Consider the following 20,167-nt stretch of genomic DNA (forward strand, 5'->3'; position numbering starts at 1 on the left):
TAGAATCCCACATGATTCTTATGGTTTCCTCATTTTTTTTTAATTCTTTCATCTGATTGTTCTTCAAATATATTGGTACCAAGTGCTTTATCTTCAGTCTCACCGGTTTTTTCTTCCACTTACTCAATTCTGCTCCTCTGACTTGGTACTGAGTTGTCTAATTCTGTAAATTTATTGTTAATCTTCTGAATTTCTGATTGCTGTCTCTCTATGGATTCTTGCAGCTTATTAGATTTTTTATTGTGTTTTTGAATAACCTTTTTTAAATTCTTCAACTGCTTTATCTGTGTGTTCCTTGGCTTGTTCTGAGTATTGCCTATCTCCTTCCTGACGTCTTGAAGAGTTCTGTATATTAATCTTTGTATTCTGCATCTGGTATTTCCAGGAAGGCACCTTCATCCAGAAAATCCCTTGATACTTTATTTTGAGCTTGTTGAAGCCATCATGGTCTGCTTCTTTATATGATTTGATATTGACTCTTGTCTCTGTGCCATCTATAAGTTATTGTATTAGTTTATTTTTGCTTAGTGTATCCAAGCTTCTTGCTATGTTTTGTCCTGATATGTCCAATTAGGTTGCTTGAGGGAGCTACCTTGGTTATTTTCTCCTTTGAAGCTCTAATGTCCTGTCACCAGATGTCTAGAGCTGTTACAATGTAAATGAACCTAGGAGTGCATTCATTTTTCTTGTATGGATTCAGCTTAGGTGTCCAGGTAGCTGGTGATCAAGTGTGTGGTACAGGCTCTGTTCTACAGTCTTAGAGGGACAGAGGTGATTGGTGTAGGTACTGGTATCTCATTGCAGCAGGGGGTCATGCTCTGAACAAGACAGGGAGCTGCCAACCGTCCCGAGTGTATGTGAGGAAAGTGTGTCCCTGTTCCCTAGAGCACACAGGTGAGTGGATTCTGCAGACAGACCTTGGATACCCAGTGCTTCTGGTTGTAAGAACTGGGAGGTATCACTTATCCTTGGACGCCTGTCGTGGGTGGCTGGGTGACCTGAGTGGAGGCACCAGTCCTTACACCCCTGATGTGGGTAGGTGAGGACCCTGTATAACAGGCAAAGCAGTGTTAAACATCAAACACCCAACTCTCCACAGCACAGCTAAAACAGTTGTAGTCTGCCAACAAGGGTCTGTTCTCCTGAAGTAGGCCCACACAGGTCCATGCACAGGGGAAAGGTATTCAAAGTCTATGGACCGTTTATGCCTGGACAGGAGCTGCTTTTGTCCTATGCTCCCCAGGTTAGTGGAGCTGGCAGACTATCTTTTCCCCAGATGTGAATTTATTCCTTCTCCACGGCTGGGAGAATGGCTCAAGGTGTGCAACAGGATCTGTCTCAGGCTCAGGGAAATCCACAGCCAGTGAAGCCAGCTTGGGGGCTGGGGGTGCGGTAAAATATACACGAGTACTTAGCTTTTGCCTAGAGCGTTGTTCTTCTTTAGTTCTGGAGGTTTGAGTAGGCTGTGTTGCTGGCTGCTTCTCCCTGAGAAAACCGCTGCCAAATGCTGCCGCCAGCCCACTGCAGCCTTGGGGTTCCCAGTGATTAAGATCTGGTAACTCCTCTTCGCTTCTGAACTGTTTCTCCCTTCATCTGCTGCTCAGTCAGTTTTCTGACTTTGCCTTTAATGTTCAGGGCTTCTAGCTTGTCATAAATGCAATTGTTTCACTTGTTTTTTTGGGTCTTTGTTGTAAAAGGGTTCACTGGAAGCGTCTGACTACTCTGCCATCTTGGCCCTGCCTCTAGGAATTTTTTAATAATGTTGAAAAACATGAATTTTCATATTTAAGAAAACCAATATACCCCCCAAAATAAAAAATCCCGTTGCTGTCAATTTCAACGCATAGCGACCTTATAGGACAGAGTAGAACTGCCCCTTAGGGTTTCTAAGGAGTGGCTGGTGAATTTGAACTGCCGATGTTTTGGTAAGCAGCCAGGCTCTTAACCATTGCACCACCAGGGCAGGATAAATGACAGAAATCCATACATAGTTACAGTATAGTGAGTTACAAAACACCAAATTACAGAGAAGATTTTTAAAGCAGCCAGAAAACCTACAAAGGAACCAGAATTAGACCAAGAGCTAACTCTTAGAAGACAGGAGAGAGCAAGATATTGTTCTCACTGCCAAGAAAATAAAACCCAGCCTGTAATTGCATATCCAGTAGTAATATCCTTCCAGAATAGAGGTAGGAAAGAAAATGATTAAAGACCAAAATCCTCACTAAGGGAATTTTGAACATATGTAATTTATGAGGAAGGTAAATGATTCCAGATGAACAGTCTGAGATGCAAAAAGAAATGTTTAGCAGAAAAAGGGTAAATATGTAGGGAAGTATATGCAAACTGTTTAAAATAATGTCTATAATTTGTGGAGTTTAAGACATTCTAGAACTAAAATATTGGACAATAGGACTGAAGTGGTCAGAGTTAAAGCACTCTAAGGATTTGTATTATTGAGAGGAAGTTAAGATAGTTGATCAACTTTAGGATTTATTAAGTTAAATATGCATATTAAAATTTTTGGGATAACCACTTAAAAAATTGAAATGGAATATGTATCCTCTAAAGAAGAAAGGCAAAAAGTAGAATGAGAGGAAAACAATATTCATCACCTAAACAATGCAAAAGGAGGTTTGAAAAAGAGAAGAGAAAGAAGTATAGAAAATTAAATAATTAAAAAACACAAAATAAGATTTTAGAAATACATCCAAATATATTATTAATGATAATTATAAAGTGATCCGTACTCTCATTAAGTGATAACAGCTGTTAGAATGGATAAATAAAACAAAACTCAGTTATATTTGTTTATAATATGCATATATAAAATGAAAAGGTGTTGAAAATTGATAAGGATGAAAAAAGACACTCTAGGCAAATACTGTACAGAAGAAAATAGGTTTAACTGAATTAATACCAGGGAAAATAGTCTTTAAAGTAAACAGTATTTTTGGAGATAAAGGTGGTTATTAAATATTGATGAAAGGCTCAGTTCAGCTGGAAAATAAATCACTTTTCAACTTGAATTTGCCTGATAATGTAGCTTCAAAATATGTAAGCAGAATCAACAGAATTCTAACAAGTTATCAGATCCATAATCATAGTGGGAGAGCTATCAATAATAGATCAATCATATAAAAAATGAGTAAAAATACAGAAGACTTGAACAACAGTTAACAAGCTTGATACCCTGGAAAGCTCTTGCACATTTATACAGGAGGAAATCACAGAAATGTTTATAGCAGTATTGTTTGTAACAAATTCTGTTACAGTCAAATAAGATGGAATATTATATGGTAGAGAAAAATCAAAAATAGTGTACTTCACTGGCTAAATACCAGAAACCTAATTTTAAGCAAAGATACCATGTTGGAAGAACACATGTAATATGATTTTGTTTATGCAATAGTCAAAATCAGATAAAATAATATATTCAATGTTTAGAGATGGAGATATATGTAGTAAAACTAGAGTAAAGTAAAAAAAAAAGATCAAATCAGAGATTACATTTGTTTAGGAGAGCTAAGGATGCAATTAGGGTGACAATGTTCAGTTTCTTAAACTGCTGGTAGATACATGGTTTTATTATTCTTAAGCAGTATATGAAGTTTATATATACCGTTGGAGCCTGGTGGCATAGCGGTTAAGAGCTCGTCTACTAACCAAAAGGTCAGCAGTTCGAATCCATCAACCTCTCCTTGGAAACCCTAGGGGACAGTCCTACCCTGTCCTATAGGGTCACTATAAGTATACTGTTTAGTATATAACATTTCAAATAAAAATATACTTTAAAAAAATCTGAGAATTAACCCACTTTAAATTTTTTTTTCAAAACTTAAAACGATTCTTTACATTTTTAATTACTGTCAGTATTGCAGTATTATCAAGTGATATTCCAAGTTTCTTAGCCCAGCTTAAAATGTAAGGTTACAAGATAGAAGCAAATATCATTTAAGATTATATATATACTCACTAAAAAAAATTTTTTTTTTTTAATGCTGTAGGGGAGATACTTATGGTGTATGAAAGATACTAACCCATAAACTAACCCATTGCCATCGAGTCAATTCTTACTCATAGTGACCCTATAGGACAGAGTAGAACTGCCCTGTAGGGTTCCCAAAGAGCACACAGTGGATTCGAACTGCCGACCTTTTGGTTAGTAGCCGAACTCTTAACCCCTATGCCACCAGGGTTTCCATGAAGGATGCTGCTTTCCATTAATAATTAGCTTTGAGACCTTAGCCAGTTATCTGGACCTCAGTTTTTCTTCATTTTAAAGATGAATGGATTGAAGTAGATTGCTTCAGAGAGCCAGCTCAAATTTATGAATAATGATAGTCTTTACTTGTCAGAAATGGTTTATAAAATCCTTGTCTGTGAAATGGTCTGCTGGATTATACTCCAGGGGCTGTACAGTAGGAATAGATTTGTAAAAACAGCTTGGGGGAGGTGTCTGACCTCCCCAACCCCACAAAAGCAAAGGACAACCAAGATCAACAGTGCAGGGTTGACTCCCATGAGGTGCAGGCCAGACAAGCCTCCTCTCTCTGCCATCTTTGCTGTCCTACAGCACTCCTTACTGGATTCGATAATTCATTGCAGTGGCCACGCAGAACTCAGGCCATACTCACAATTATGGGGTTTACTGAACAGTTACAGTTCAGGCTCAAGAACACTCAGGATTCGGTTCTTCCATCAGGATAGCCTGTCCTCAGCTGTACTCACAGGCATACCTCTCCCAGGCCCTCAGTCTCTGCCCAGAGGTATTCAACTTTCTCTCTATGTGGGCCAGGAAGCCCACTACACTGTCTCCTGGTGCCAGGTCTCTCCTGCTGGTCTCTCTTTCCCTGGTGATGGTGGGCTCCTCCTCTCTCCTCTGGAATTGACTCTTAAGGCAAAACTGACCAATCCCCTTTGTAGGCCACAATTACCCTGTCGCACAATCAACTGTCTGGGAGTTTCAAGACCATGGCTAGAAAGGCCACACAGAAGAGCAATTAATCATGCCGCAAGATTAAACTATTAGAGTTTTCACCAGCCTTCCCATGTTTAGTTTTGTCATAAAGAAAATGCATCTTTTCTTATCTTTGAGCATTAGGGTTTTTAAGGGAAATTGGAGTGTAGTGTTTCCTAGACAAGAGAGTTGCAGACTTTGGGTATCCACAGATATATTTGGAGGATGCCGAAGTTCTCAGCTAGAATATTCTAATGTTTCATTTTAAATGTTAATATAAAAATTTAACACAGGTGTATGTTTTATTTTAAATGCTGATATAAAAATTTAACACAAGCATATACTAGACCGCCTGTACGGACAGTAACTCCTCCTGATTATTTTTTCTTCCAATGATACCAAGTATTTTAATTGTTGCACGCTAATGAGCAAATAGCTCTCCCACAAGGTGCTGTTGTTTATCTGATCTACAAGGGAACTGAAAACAGAGAGTTTAAGTAACCTGGCCAGTGTCAGGCAATTTCTATATGACAGAGTGGAGATTTGAGTCTCCATACTGGGTGTTCCAAAAAAACACCCAGTGCATGTTAAACCTGTGCTATTAATCCTTAAACTCTACTTCATAGTTACAAGAACAGGCTTGTTTTTTCACCTTTCTAGTCCTCAGTTTCATCATCTATAAAATGGGTACAATATATACCTCATAAGGTTGTTTATGAGTATTAAATGAGAAAATATATTCCAGGTGTTTAGAGTAGCAGGATATAGTAAATGCTTAATAAATGTTAGCAGTTGTGATAATTGTCATCATCTCTACCATCATCACTGTTAAAGAGATAATTATTTATTTGCAAGGTGTATCGTGTACCCCCTTGCCTATTTTTGTTTTTTGGTTATCCCAGTATTTATGGCCTGATCTAAGATGCAGTCTGAACTTTTTAGGTCTGGGATCTGCTTTCATGCTTATACTCATACATACAAACTAGCTCAAAAATATCTGTTTTACTTTGTAAATTGTAATATTACTCGTGTTTAAAGTATGCTTGATGACTTCTTCAATGGTAGGAAGAAGGTTTGGTATAGCTGTTTGTGATCATACTATAGGATCTATTTTCCCACTGGCTTCTTTTTCTTTTCTCTTTGAGAGAGCTTAGTGTAGTGGTTAAGTACAGACTCTGAAGCTGGATTGTTGTTAGTTGTAGTTGAGTTGGCTCCAACTCCTGGCAACTTTATATATATAACAGAAGGAAATATTGAGCTGGATTATCTGGTTTCAAATCTTTGCTCTACACTTGCTTTGTTACTAGCTTTGTAACACAAAACTAATACATAGGAGGCTCAGTAAATGATAATATTATTGTTGTTATTTGTGGGAGGAAACAGTGTTATTGTTAGGTGCCATAGAGTTGGTTCCAACTCATAGCAATGCTGCCCCATAGGGTTTTCTAGGCTGTCATCTTTACGATTGCTAGGCCATTTTTCCCCTGCAGAGCTGCTGGGTGGGTTTGAACTGCTAATCTTTTGGCTAGCAGCTGAGCACTTAACCATTGCACCACTGGGAGAGGCCTAAATCTGGGAAGGGTACATTTAGAAAATGATGGGGATGGACATACAGAGAAGTTATCGAAAGGATCTTAAGCTGATAAATAGCAATGACTTTACTAATCTCTGATTATTAACCCAGGAGTGTCATCACACACCTCACTTTTTCTTTTTTTTTGTCTTAGGTTGGCTTTTTTGTGAAGCGGGGATGTACCAAAGGCATGGTTGAAATTGAATTGTAAGTGTTGAAGGTGCTCAAACCACTTTTTCCTGTATAATTTCTTAGTTTATGTCTGTACTTTCCTGATGATGTTAAAAAAGAACAGTAATATAGTATTATGGCAAAATGTTAGGAATAATATTAATATTTTAAAAATACTTTATCCAAACAAGTAAGCTTATTTTATATTTTTGTTTTCTGATCTTTCAGACTTAAAGACTGAATTGTAAGAATTCTCTTTTGGAGAAATTCTTGAGGAAATTACAAGTTTACGTGAGGTAGTGCAATAGAAACATACCACCACTGTTAAATATCTACTAAGAAATTGTGGTATTTTTCACAAATTTAAAATATCCATTGTTTTTGCTGGTTTTGAAAGTGTCTTAGTTCGGGTTCTCTAGAGAAACAAAACTAGTGAAACAGATAAATGTATATAGAGAGATTCATATCAAGGAAATGGGTCATGGGATTGTAGAGGCTGGAATGTCCTAAGTCCATGGATCAGGATGGAGGCTTCTCTTAATTCATGTAGCTGCAGGGTCTGGTGAACCCAAGATCGACAGGTCGGAGAGCAGGGCTCCCGCTCGCAGGCTGTGAAGATGGGTGAATCCCAAGATTGGCTGATAAGCTGTTAGCTCAAGTCCCAAGAACCAGAAGTCGGATGAACAGGAGGCATCCACAGGATCCAGAGGGAGCAATAAAGCTAGAATGCCTGCTTATATTTGGAAGCAGGCCACACCCCCCAGGAAACGCTCTTTCAACTGATTGGCTAATCATAGCAAATTCCATCATGGGAACGATCACATATAAACACAGAATCATGGCCCAGTCAAGTTGCTGCGCAGTCTCAACCATGTCACAGTAACATTTGCTTGTTTAAAAAAATGCGCAATGTGGAAGTGTATAAAGCTGAAAATGAAAGCCTTCTCATTGCCATAATTCTAACTTCTAGAAATACCCACTATGAATAGTTTGGCGGATCTCATTTATGGCATTTCTGTCACCATAGTCCATTCCCTTTCTCAAAGAAATTGATAATTTTGTTTTTGCTGAGTCTTTTTGTTTTTATTTTGGTGAGTAGGATTGTTAGTCTCCTTTGTGGTTACCTTAATATTTACCCCTATTTTTCTAAGTTTAAAACTAACTTTTATTTCTTTATATCTCCTTGACTTCCTCTCCATGTGAAAGATCTGACTTCATTTTTTTGTCCCTGTTTATTGTTTTAATGTTGTCACCTTTTATATAATGACATCGCTGTTTCCCTGTTTTGAGCATTTTTTAATCTTGATTTGTTTTTCTGATTTCCCTATCTGGGTTGATACCTGGTTGCCCTGTCCTGTGTTCTGGTGTTGGATTGATATCTGATATTACTGATTTTCTAACCAAAGAATTCCCTTTAGTATGTCTTGTAGTTTTGGTTTGGTTTTTACAAATTCCCTAAACTTCTGTTTATCTGGGAATGTCCTAATTTCACCTTCATGTTTGAGAGACAGTTTTGCTGGATATGTGATTCTTGGCTGGCAATTTTTTTCCTTCAAGGTTTTATATAAGTCATCCGATTGCTTTCTTGCCTGCATGGTTTCTGCTGAGTAGTCCAAGCTTATTGACTCTCTTTTGTAGGTGACTTTTCATTTATTCCTAGCCACTTTTAAAATTGTTTCTTAATCTTTGGTTTTGGCAAGTTTGATTATAATGTGTCTTGGTGACTTTCTTTTGAAATCAACCTATGTGGAGTTTGATGAGCATCTTGGATAGGTATCTTCTCATCTTTCACGATATCAGGGAAGTTTTCTGCCAACAAATCTTCAACAGTTCTCTGTATTTTCTGATATCCCTCTCTGTTCTGGTACTCCAGTCACTCATAGGTTATTGCTCTTGATAGAGTCCCACATGATTCTTAGGGTTTCCTCATTTTTTTAGATTCTTTTATCTCATCTTTCTTCAAATATATTGGTGCAAAGTGTTTTCTCTTCAGTCTCACTAATTCTGCCTTCCATTTCCTGAGTTCTGCTTCTCTGACTTTTCTAGTGGGTTGTCTAATGCTGTAATTTTATTGTTATAATCTTCTGAATTTCTGATTGCTGTCTCTCTATGAATTCTTGCAGCCTATTAAATTTTTCATTATGTTCTTGAGTAATCTTTTTAATTTCTTCAACTGCTTTATCTGTGTGTTCCTTGGCTTCATGATGTCTTGAAGAGTTCTGTGTATTAATCTTTTGTATTCTGCATCTGGTAATTCCAGGAAGACACCTTCATCCAGAAGACTCCTTGATTCTTTGTTTTGAGAGCTTGTTGAAACGATCATGGTCTGCTTCTTTATGTGATTTGATATTGACTGTTGTCTCCAAGCCATCTGTAAGTTATCGTATTAATTTATGTTTGCTTACCATATCCTAACTCTTTGCTTTGTTTTGTTTTGATATTCCCAGATAGGCTGCTCGAGTGAGCTAGTTTGATTATTTTCTCCTTTGAAGCTCTAACGTCCTGTCACCAGATGGCTAGAGCTATTACCAGGTATATGTGCCTGAGTCCATTCATTTTCTTGTATGGATTCAGCTCACATGTCCAGGTAGTTGGTCATTGAGTGTGTGGTACAGGCTCTGTCCTACAGTCTTAGAGGGTCAGCAGTGATTGGTGTAGGCACAGGTATCTGGTTGCAGCAGGGAGTCATGCCCTGACCAAGGCAGGGTGCTGAGAACCGTCCCCCGAGTGTCTGTGAGAAATGCATGTCCCTGTTCCCTGGAGTGCACAGGTGGGTGGGTTCTGCAGCCACACCATGGGCACTCAATGGCTTTGGTTGTAAGGACTGGGAGGTATCACTTATCCTCGGACCCCTGTCTTGGGTGGGTAGGTGACGTGGGTGGAGCTTCCAGACTTTAGTCCCTTGATGTAGGTAGGTGAGGACCCTGCTTAATAGGCAAAGCAGCGTCAAACATCAAAAACCCACCTCTCCACCGCTCAGCTGAAATAGTTGCAGTCTGCCAACAAGAGCCTATTCTCCTGAAATGGGCCCACACAGGTCCGTGCAGGGTGAAAGATATTAAAAGTCCGTGGACCATTTGTGTCTGGACAGGAGCTGCTTCTACCCTGAGCTCCCCAGCTTAGGGGATCTGGCAGATTATCTTTTCCCTAGTTGTTAATTTCTTCCTTCTCCAAGGCCAAGAGAATGGCTCAGGGTGCGCAGCAGGAATTATTGCAGGCCTAGGGAAATCAACAGGCACTGAAGCCAGCCTGGGGGCCAGGGCTTGGTAAAATAAATGCAAGTACTTAGTTTTTGGTGAGAGTGCGGTTCTTCTCTGGTTCTGGAGGTGTGAGTAGGCTGTGTGGCTTGCTGTCTCCCCCAGAGGAAACTGCATCCAGAACGCCGCTGCCAGCCCCGCCGCGGTTGCTCCAGGGGATCATGCCTGAGGGCTCCCGCCGAGTGAGGTCTGGCAACTCCTTGCCGTTTCTGAACCATCTCTCTGTCCCCCTGCCTCTCAGTCCGTTTTCTGATCTTACCTTTGATGTTCAGGGCTCCTAGCTTGTCATAAATATAATCATTTCACTTGTTTTTTGGGGTCTTTGTTGTAAGAGGGATCATCAGAAGCGTCTGACTACTCCGCCATCGTGGCCCAGCCTCCGAACGTTTCCTAATTTTTATAGTGAATAATTATAAAATTAAATGTCCATTAATAAGATGTGGTTATATTAATTGTGAAATATCCACATTGTAGAAATTCGTGGCAAATGAAAAAATGCCACTGTAGTTGTATATGTGTTTTTATGTAATAGACAAATGTCTGGAAGATTATAGCCATGTAACCACTGCCTTAAAGAAATATCATACTGTTCCCTTCAAGGGAGAAGGTGGTGATATATGAAAGTATACTGTGAGGGAATTTCCTTTTTTTTTTTTTACACGTTACATACTTTTGAAAAATCCTATATTTTATGAGAATATATTTGTGATTACTTTAAAAATTGTTTTAATTATTTAAAAAATGTAGAAGATGATTTACAGGAGAGACAAAAGGCAAAATAGAATGCAAATGATCAATAACTTACAAAAAGATAATTAACCGCAGTAATTTTTAGTGAGCCATTTTTTATTAGAGATTTATTTCAAGTATTGATTTCCCAGTGCCAAGGGTACAGTGATTTATTTTAGAATGTGGAAGTATATCTCATGGCTGAGAAGTACAGAGATATTATTGCATTGGTGAAGATGAAGAGAAGTTGCCACCTGTATAAGGAATAAAGCTCTGCAAGCTTGACAGTTCGGAGAGGAAAATAGCAGTATATATGGAGGCTTATAAAGGAGCCCTGTTGGCACAGCGGTTAAGCTCTTGGCTGCTAACTGGAAGGTCAGCAGTTTGAACCAACCCAGTAGCTCTACAGGAGAAAAGACCTGGCTATGTGCTCCTGTAAAAATTACAGCCTAGGAAACCCTATGGGGTACTCCTGCTCTGTTCTGTAGGGTCACTATGAGTCAGAATCGACTTGACAGCACACAACAACATGGACTCTTACATTCTACTAGGGAAGGAATAATTTCAGGAATTCTTCTTGACCTTGAATAAAGGATAACATATGTGCTTGCGGTAGAATTAACTTATAAAAGTAATTGCCAAATTCTCTTAACAGACATGTATTCAGTAAAATTCAACAGCCTTTAATGATCAAAACACTCAAAAATCTAGGGATAGAAGGAAACTTCCTCAATTTGATAAAGGGCATCCATGAAAAAACGCACAGCTACCATCATACTTAATAGTGAAAGACTGAAACTTTTTTGCCCTAAGGTCAAGGACAAGACATTAGTAACAAACGTTGGCTAGAATGTGGAGAAACTGGAACCCTTTTACACTGGTGGTGGGAATGTAAAATGGTACAGCCACTTTGGAAAACAGTTCCTCAGAAAGTTAAACATAGGGTTACTATACCCAAAAACCAAACCCACTGCCATCGAGTTGATTCCGACTAATAGCGACCCTATGAATGTTCATAGCAGCATTATCCATAACAGCAAAAAGTAGGAACAACCCAAATGTCCATCAACTGATGAATGGATAAGCAAAATATGATATATCCATTCAATGACATATTAATCAGTAATAAAAAGGAATGACATTTTATGTGCTGTAACCTTATAAATATTATCGTTACTGAAAGAAGCCAGACACAAAGGCCTCATATTGTATAATTGCATTTATGAGAAATGTCCAGAATAGGCAAAGCCATAGAGACAGAAAGTAGGTTAGCAGTTGCCAGGATTTGAGAGGAAGAAGGAATGGGAGTGACTGCTAACAGTTATGGAATTTCTTTTTGAAGTGGGAAATTCTGAAATTAGATAGTGGTGATGGCTGTACAACCTTGTGAATATACCAAAAAACATTGAATTGTACACTTTATTTTTTATTATGTTTTAAGTGAAAGTTTACAACTTTTTTGTTGGTTAGTTGCTCTCCCTATAATGTGACAGCATACTCCTCCTTTCTACCCTGGATTTCCCATGTCCATTCAACTAGCTCCTGTCCTTTCTGCCTTCTCATCTCACCTTTGGACAGGAGCTGCCCATTTAGTCTCATGTATCTACTCTTCGTGAGTATCATTTTATGTGACTCGTATGCTTTAACATGGTGAATTTTATATTAAAAAAAAAAACCCAATGCCATCGAGTAAATTCAACTCATAGCAACCCTATAGGACAGAGTAGAACAGTCCCATAGGGTTTCCAAGGCTATAATCTTCAAGGAAACAGACTGCCACATCTTTCTTCCATGGTGTGGCTGGTGGGTTAGTAGGGGAATTAAAAAATTACTTGCCAAATACATTCCTGTGTTAGCCTTGGCACTGTTGATTGATCACCAGTTTCGTAATGTTGGGACTGAAACAAATATACTAAGCCAGTTATATTTATAAAACACAGAGGGAGTATTTTAGTTACAAAAGTCCAGTAAGCATTACCATAGATCTTAAGCGTTCCTGACTTTCTGTTCTCAACCACCAAGACCCAGTTGTTTTCTTTCATTTAAAGAGGTAAACTTCTTGGTATTGAGTAGCTACTAGCTCTAATCAACTAACCTGTGACCATTAACCAGAGCTCTGTTACCAAGTCTGGCACAGGAGGAAGTTTCCTTTCCTCTAAATTATATATGGTTATGTTGTAGTCACTTGTTCTGTTAGGGTCCACATGCCCTTGAGAGTGCCAAACACAAAACAGCTCAGCATTAGTTTTTGAAATTGTTACTGTTATTGAACAAATGCACTGCCTGACCACACACTTAGTGAGTGGAATGGTGGGTAAAATAATCTATAGCATGCATTTGTGGAGTCATTTATCAAATATTTATTGAGTGCCTATACATTGGAGATACAACACTGCCCTCATGGAATTTAGAGGCATGAGATAGGACAGTAAATAAATAAATAAGTAAAATATATATGATATTAGGTGGTGATAAGTATAAGTACTGTGTAGAAAAATAATGCAGGAAGGGGATATAGGAGTGTCACAATGGGGTTTACAGTTTTAAATAGGGTGATCAGGAAAGGTGTTACTGAGAAGCAGGCATTAGAGCAAAGACCTGAAGGAGGTTGGGGAGAGAGCATACAGATATTTGAGGAAAGAGCATTTCAGGTGGATGGATCTGCAAATGCTGATGCCCTGAAGTAGTGACTGGATTGCATTGAAGGAAGAAGAGGATAGTAGAAGATGAGATCTGAAGGTATCAGGAAGCCATCTCATAGAGCCTTGTAGACCAATGTCAGGACTTGGCTTTTATTTCAGATAAGATGTGAAGCCATCAGCTTTTGAGCAGAGGAATGATGTGAACTGACTTAAATTTTAGCTAGATTATTTGGTTGCTGTGTGGAGAATAGATGGTAGGAGGGCAAAGGCAAAAGCAAAAAGATCAGTTAAGAGACTAATATAACAACCCAGATGAGAGGTGAAGGTAGCTTGTACCAAGATAGTAGTAGTAGCAGTGGAAGTAGTGGAAAGTGGTCAGATTCTGGATGTAATTTGAAGGTAAGAGCCCACAGGATCAGTTGTGGAATGGGGAGAGAGGCGTTAAGGAGAACTCCAATGTATCTGGCATGTATAATGGAAAAAATGGAGTTTCCATTGACTGAGGTAGAGAAACCTGCTGCAGGAAGTTTTGGGAGAAAGGTCAGAAGTTTATTTTGAAGTACATCATATTTCATTAGATCTACGATGCCATCACTTGTAAGTAAGATGAACCTTCCAATTAAGCTATGCCACAAAATGTTGGTATGCACACCTTAGTTTCAGAAATGTTAAGATGTAAAACAAGTGCTTTCCAGAATCAATAAGATATGGAATAAACTTTGGGATGCCTATTAAACATTCAGGTAAGAGATGTTGGATGGATAGTTAGATATATAAACCTGTGGTTCAGGGAGATGTCTGAGCCAAAGATAATACATTTGGGGGAGCTGTCAGTATTTGGTGTAGTGGTTAAGTGCTACGGCTGCTAACCAAGAGATCGGCAGTTCGAATCCGCCAGGCACTCCTTGGAAACTCTATGAGGCAGTTTTACTCTGTCCCATAGGGTTGCTACGAGTCGGAATCGACGGCAATGGGTTTTTTGGTTTTGGGTCAGTATTTATAGATGGATGAAATCATAAAGGGAAAAGGTATAGATAAATGAAAGAAGAGGTCTAAGAACTAACCCGTGTTGCACTTCAGTATCTATAAGTTGAACATAGAAAACTAAGGAGACAAGAAGAATTTGCTGGTGAACCAGAAGAGTATAATACTTGGAAACCAAGTAAAGAAAATGTTTTGAGGAGGAGGAAGTGATCACCTATGTCTGATGCTGCTATATATATTTAAAAAAAAAAAAACCCAAACTCATTGCCATCAAGTTGATTCCGACTCATAGCGACACCATAGGACAGAGTAGAACTGCCCCATAGGGTTTCCAAGGAGCAGCTGATGGATTCAGAATGTTGACCTTTTGTTTAGCAGCTGAGCTCTTAACCACTGTGCTCATGCTATATATCTATATCTATATATATATCTATATATATGTATATCTATATATATATACATAAAATGTCTAACATGCTGCTATATAGGTAGGTAAAATGAGGACAAACTGCTTAGATTTAGCAATGTTGACCTTAACATCATTGACCTTAACATGATTTGGGGCAAGTGATGTTTTTATTTATTCCCATTGAGTCAGTACTCAGGGAAGGCCTGCTGAGGCTGTTTTTAGCTGAAAACCGATTGATAAAAAGGAGTCAGCCATAAGAATAAGATCTGGGAGTAAGAGTATTCCGGGGAGAGTAAGTATTTACTCTGGGAGTAAGCAGTATTCCAGTATTGCGGAGATGGGAATCAGCTTGACGTTTCTGTGGAACAGGAGAATGCCTGTGTAGCTGGAGTGAAGTGAGATATTTGTTGGAGGATTTTAGAAAATACTCTGGGAATATTCTCTCCCATTTTTTTTTTATGCTTTTTATCATAAATAGCTTACAAATTTTATCAACATCTGTTAAGTTGATCATTATTTTAGTTGATGAATTAGATTAATTTTCTTAAGTTCAACCAACTTTGCTTTCTTAAATTCAGTATGATCATAGTTTTCTTAATGTTGGTTCTAGTTTTCTAATATTTTATTTAGAATTTTGACATCTATATTCAAGGGTAACATTGTCTTGAAATTTTCTTTTCTAGAGCTATTCTTGTCAAGTCTTAGTATCAAAGTTATATTAGCTTCATATAATGAGTTGGAGAGGTTCATTTTTCCTCTGGAATTGTTTGTGAACATTATTGTTTCACTGTTTGGTAGAACATACCAGTAAAATCATCTGAGACCAGACTTTTTTGTGTGTTTTTTTTTTTTTTTTAATATACTCCTGAGTTAGTATTTTTAATGATAATGGGACAATTTAGATTTTCTGTATCTTCTTGAATCATTGTGATAATTTATACTTTTCTCTAAGAATAATTTTATTTTCTTAGCATGAATAATATCCTCATATAAGTTTGTGTCATCTGTAGCTATGTTTCCCTCTTTCATTTATGCCCTCCTTTTTTTATTGATTTAGGAAAATTCAATTTATCGATTTTATTAGTCTTTTCAACGAACTACTGGTTTTTATTGCAAATAACGTGCACCTTCTATGTTTGTTTGCCAACCAGGCCCCCTCCCCCAAAGGTATTTTCATAAGTGCGCTATAATGATTTTTCAAGGAAATGGCTGATATAGTTGTGGAGGCTGGTGAGTTCCAAATCTGTGGGTCAGGCATTAGGTTGGTGGCTTCTCCTGACTCACGACGTGGTTACGGTGGCTGACAAACCCAAAATCTGCAGGTCAGGTGGCAGGCTGCTGACTCACAGGGTTACAGGAGCTGGCGAATCCAAAATGCAGGTCAGGTTGCTGGCTGAAGTCTTCTCTAAGATCTGGAGATCAGGCCACAAGATGAGTGCAGGATCTAGAGAGAGTGAGCTTTGCCAGAACATCCATATGTATTGCATGCAAACACCCTCAAGGAAATGTACCTTTCAGCTGATTGCTCACATCAGATCAGAAAATGGAGGGTGATTACACAATATCTGCCAAACTACTGAGAATCCTGGCCTAGCCAAGATCATACATAACATTAGCCATCACAGTCTAACCCTTTCAGCTTGGCACCTGTACACATCTCATTAAACCATAGGTAATCTCTAAATAAAGACAATTATAAAGTCATACTTGTGCCAAACATGATATAACTAACATGCATACTACCAAAAATGCACTAACCCCATTTACATCTTATATTTTATAATAAGTAATGGGATAAAGGAGGGAAGAAAACAAAGATTTGTGCTCTCTCTCTCTATATATAATACATATGTATATGCATGTATGTGTTTGTACATATATATACACACATGTGTAGCAAGACAAGAAATACTTGTAACAGTCATAGTCCTCATTTCTGCAACTGGTCATGCGGTCATAGCTGGTATTTAGAACTACCTTCTTCCACCACCTATTCCGTATTCCCATTGCCCTCAGCAAGCATCTCTTCTGGTTGTGGTTCTTTGTCTGGTGGGGTGACCCAAACCTTCATTACTGAAGGGTCTGGGCCATTAGGAGTCATGTCAGAATTGAGTTGTTGTAGTTTCCAATTGACTTTAATCACAGGGCACGGTAGTACTAATGACGTCCTAAGAAATCTTCTGTATTCCAGACATCCTCTTCTTTACCTCCATTATGTAATGTCAATCTGATTTTCACTTGGTAATCAGGCTCAATTGCACGATCCAACATGGTAACTCCTTTCTCTGTTGATCCAGAGGTGTGGGGAGCCCAAAGTGCCTGGGTGGCGTTCTTAGCTTCCCGTTCAGGGGGATTAATGATGTGTCTCCTGGTGGGAGTACTCCTCCCTTTGGAACTAAGACCTCTAGACCCACAGAGCATAGGATCGTAGGGATAGGATGCAAAAATTTTGCAAGTGGGTCACTAGTGGTAATAGAGGTGCCGTTCTCATTTCCACCCCTTGATTCCTGGACTCACGAATCCTAGCCATGGGAGAAATAACACCATATATTAGATGCAGATTTAGAGCATAATACAGCCTCCTGGAGACTATTGTCCCAGTTCTGCAAGGTATTATCACCTAACCTGCACTGTAATTATGTCTTTAGAAGGCCATTCCATTGTTTTATTAAGCCAGCTGCTTCAGGATAATGGGGAACGTGCTAACACCAGTGACTTCCATGAGCGTGGGCCCCATTGCCGCACTTAGTTAGCTGTGAAGTCAGTCCCTTGATCTGAAGTGATGTTATGGTGGATAAGGCATCCTGTGAGTCCTTGGATCATAGTTTTGGCAGAAGCATTGAGTTCAGGGAAGGCACATCCATATCCAGAGGAAGTATCTATCCCAGTAAGGACAAAATGCTGCCCTTTCCATGATGGAAGTGGTCCACTGTAATCAACCTGGCACCAGATTTCTAACTTCTTGAAATGGGTATTTATTGTGCTAATTTTTAGTCTTGTTTACCCTAATATAAACAGCTAAGGCTAAAATTATCTCTTTCTGTATTGTTTTAACTCCATAACACAAGTTTAGATACATAGTATTTTCCTGGTTTTCAGTCCTGAGTGTTTTTTCACTTTGATTTTCAGTTCATAATTACAAGTTGTTCTTAATTCTTATGTAGTAATTTGCTTGTTATATTTCTATTACTGATATTTACTTTGATTGCAGTATGGTTTGTGTGTGTGTATGTATAATCTTTGTGTTACCAATCCTTCGAAATTTGTTGAAGCTTGCTTTTTGTAGCAAGCTTTTCGTAGATGCTGCTCGTTTTATTTTAAAGAGCGTATCCTGCTATTGTTGGGTGCAGTGTTCGATTATTTGATGAACTTATGCTCAATCAAATTTGCTTCCTTGGAATAAACACAGTATGGTCATAATTGCCTTAATACTGTGTCTAGTTTTGCTAAATCTACATTTTTACAAATATCAATCAGATCAATTCTTTACTGGGAAGGTATAATATTCTACTATGGGGGTTTGTCAGTTACCCTTGTTTTTCTGTTAATTTGTGCTTTATATATTTTGAAAACATTATTAGTTGCATTGAAGGTTCAGGTTGTTCTGAATTGAACTGGTGAATTAAATTTGTTATCTTTTGATGCTGTTTGCCTTAAAATACGTAATTTAATCTGCCATTAATATGGTTAGTAGCTTTTTTTAAAATAATGTTTTCTGATTATCTGTTTTTATTCATGTAGTTCAAGCTTTCTTTATCCTTTGTAGCTCATTTAATCAGGTATAACTGAGTTGTTTTTTATCAAGCCTTTTAAATAAAGTAATTTATATTTATTGTAATTATGCCTATATTTGAACTTATTTTTATTGCCTTATTTTGTGCTTTTTATTTTCCCCACATTTCAGCATTTCTTTTCTTTCTCCTCCCTTTGTGTCTTAGTTACCTAGTGATGCTGTAATAGAAATAACACAAGTGGGTGGCTTAAAAGCACAGAAATTTATATTCTCAGCTGAAGAAGCTAGAAGTCTGAATTCAGGGAAGGTTTTTATTTCACAATTTCAAGCCATAGTTTGAGACAGGAGATTTGCCTTGCTGTCCCTAGTGGTGGTGGTGATGGAGTATTTCTAGTTTACACTTTTACTGACATACGTGTAGCCCTTTTGAGGTGTTTTCTGGTAGGGTCTCCACCTTGGGTAGCTCTAGACTTGTCTGCAAATGAAATCCTCACCCGGTGGTTGAGTGCTGCCCTCAAGTTGAAAGCCAATTTCATTTTTTCATTTCTGGGTTTCTGCCTTCACTGGGATTGTACAGAGTTCCTTACTTTTATGGTAATTCGTGAATGCATCTGTGAAGATATTCTAATTTTCTATCTACTATTTTTAGTTCCTTACAGCAGGAGGATCAATAAGCGTGCCTCATTAGGCATTCTTCTGGAAATAAAGGCTTAAAACTACTTTTTTTGAAGTCCTAAATCTTGCTGTTTTGAAATGTTACGATTACAGTATAATCTGTATGTGCAACATTTACAAATTACCACTTAGCCATTGGATAGCAATAATTTATCTTTCTACCATATGCTGCTGGTTCTCGGTGAAGAAGATGGATGAATAGATGGAAGGTGTGTAGCAGCAGTACTTCTAAAAGCAGGAAATAAGTAAATTCCCTTCTTTCAGATACTCTATTGCTTAATGTTTCTTTATGACCATGTGATATCATCCCCCCTGCATTCAGAGTGGGGAATGTGTTGAGGAAGCCGCAGCCACCTAAGTAAACAGAGTAGTTTTGATTTCTGGAAATATTTATGCAAGGGTCAGTTTTCAGTCCCACATTTTTCAAGTAGGGGGAGTGTCAAGGTTAAACTGCTGCTTTGACAGACCCCACCCCGTGTTGAACTGTAGTCAGTGCGTGTGATTGAGGAATAGCATAATGATTCCAGGAAGGGGAACTCCAGATACACAAATCCTCTGGCAGTTTGGGGGAATTAGTATTTGCATTTGTTTTAATTTTATTTAACAGTTTAATTATGAATGTTGAGTAAGTGGTAACTTACATGTGGTCAGTTATATATTATTCTAATAAAATGTCAAGGCTTCCTTCTTTGGAGGGGCCAAAAGACCAGAAGTTTAAATATAATGATAATCCTGTCTGGCAACCTTTGGTGCAAAGGATTTTGGAAGTTTCATTTTTTAAATATGGTATGTATTTTGAATATATTATTTTTTAACTAGGTTCAAAGCTTCTGGAAATCTTGTCATCACCCGTGAGATTGATGTGGCAAAAAATCAGTCCTTTTGGTTCATCAACAAAAAATCTACAACCCAGAGAGTAGTAGAAGAACAGATTGCAGCCTTAAATATTCAAGTGAGCAATCTTTGCCAGTTTCTACCTCAGGTATGTGAGAAATAATGTAACTTTGAAAACTTTGTATATAATGTTTTATCTT

At 38.2% G+C, this 20,167-nt stretch overlaps 1 protein-coding gene across 4 annotated transcripts in view; it reads left to right on the plus strand.

Moving 5' to 3' along the window:
• The window catches only part of SMC5 (structural maintenance of chromosomes 5), a 104,676-nt gene that overhangs the window by 17,947 nt on the left and 66,562 nt on the right, over positions 1–20,167 (plus strand). For all 4 annotated transcript variants that reach the window (XM_049895515.1, XM_049895516.1, XM_049895517.1 and 1 more), the window contains exons 3-4: positions 6,688–6,740; positions 19,953–20,115. In XM_049895515.1, the coding sequence (XP_049751472.1) occupies positions 6,688–6,740; positions 19,953–20,115 (216 nt within the window). The remainder of the gene's footprint in view (positions 1–6,687; positions 6,741–19,952; positions 20,116–20,167) is intronic.

The sequence above is a fragment of the Elephas maximus genome, chromosome 9, assembly GCF_024166365.1.
Source record: "Elephas maximus indicus isolate mEleMax1 chromosome 9, mEleMax1 primary haplotype, whole genome shotgun sequence".
NCBI lineage: Eukaryota > Metazoa > Chordata > Mammalia > Proboscidea > Elephantidae > Elephas > Elephas maximus.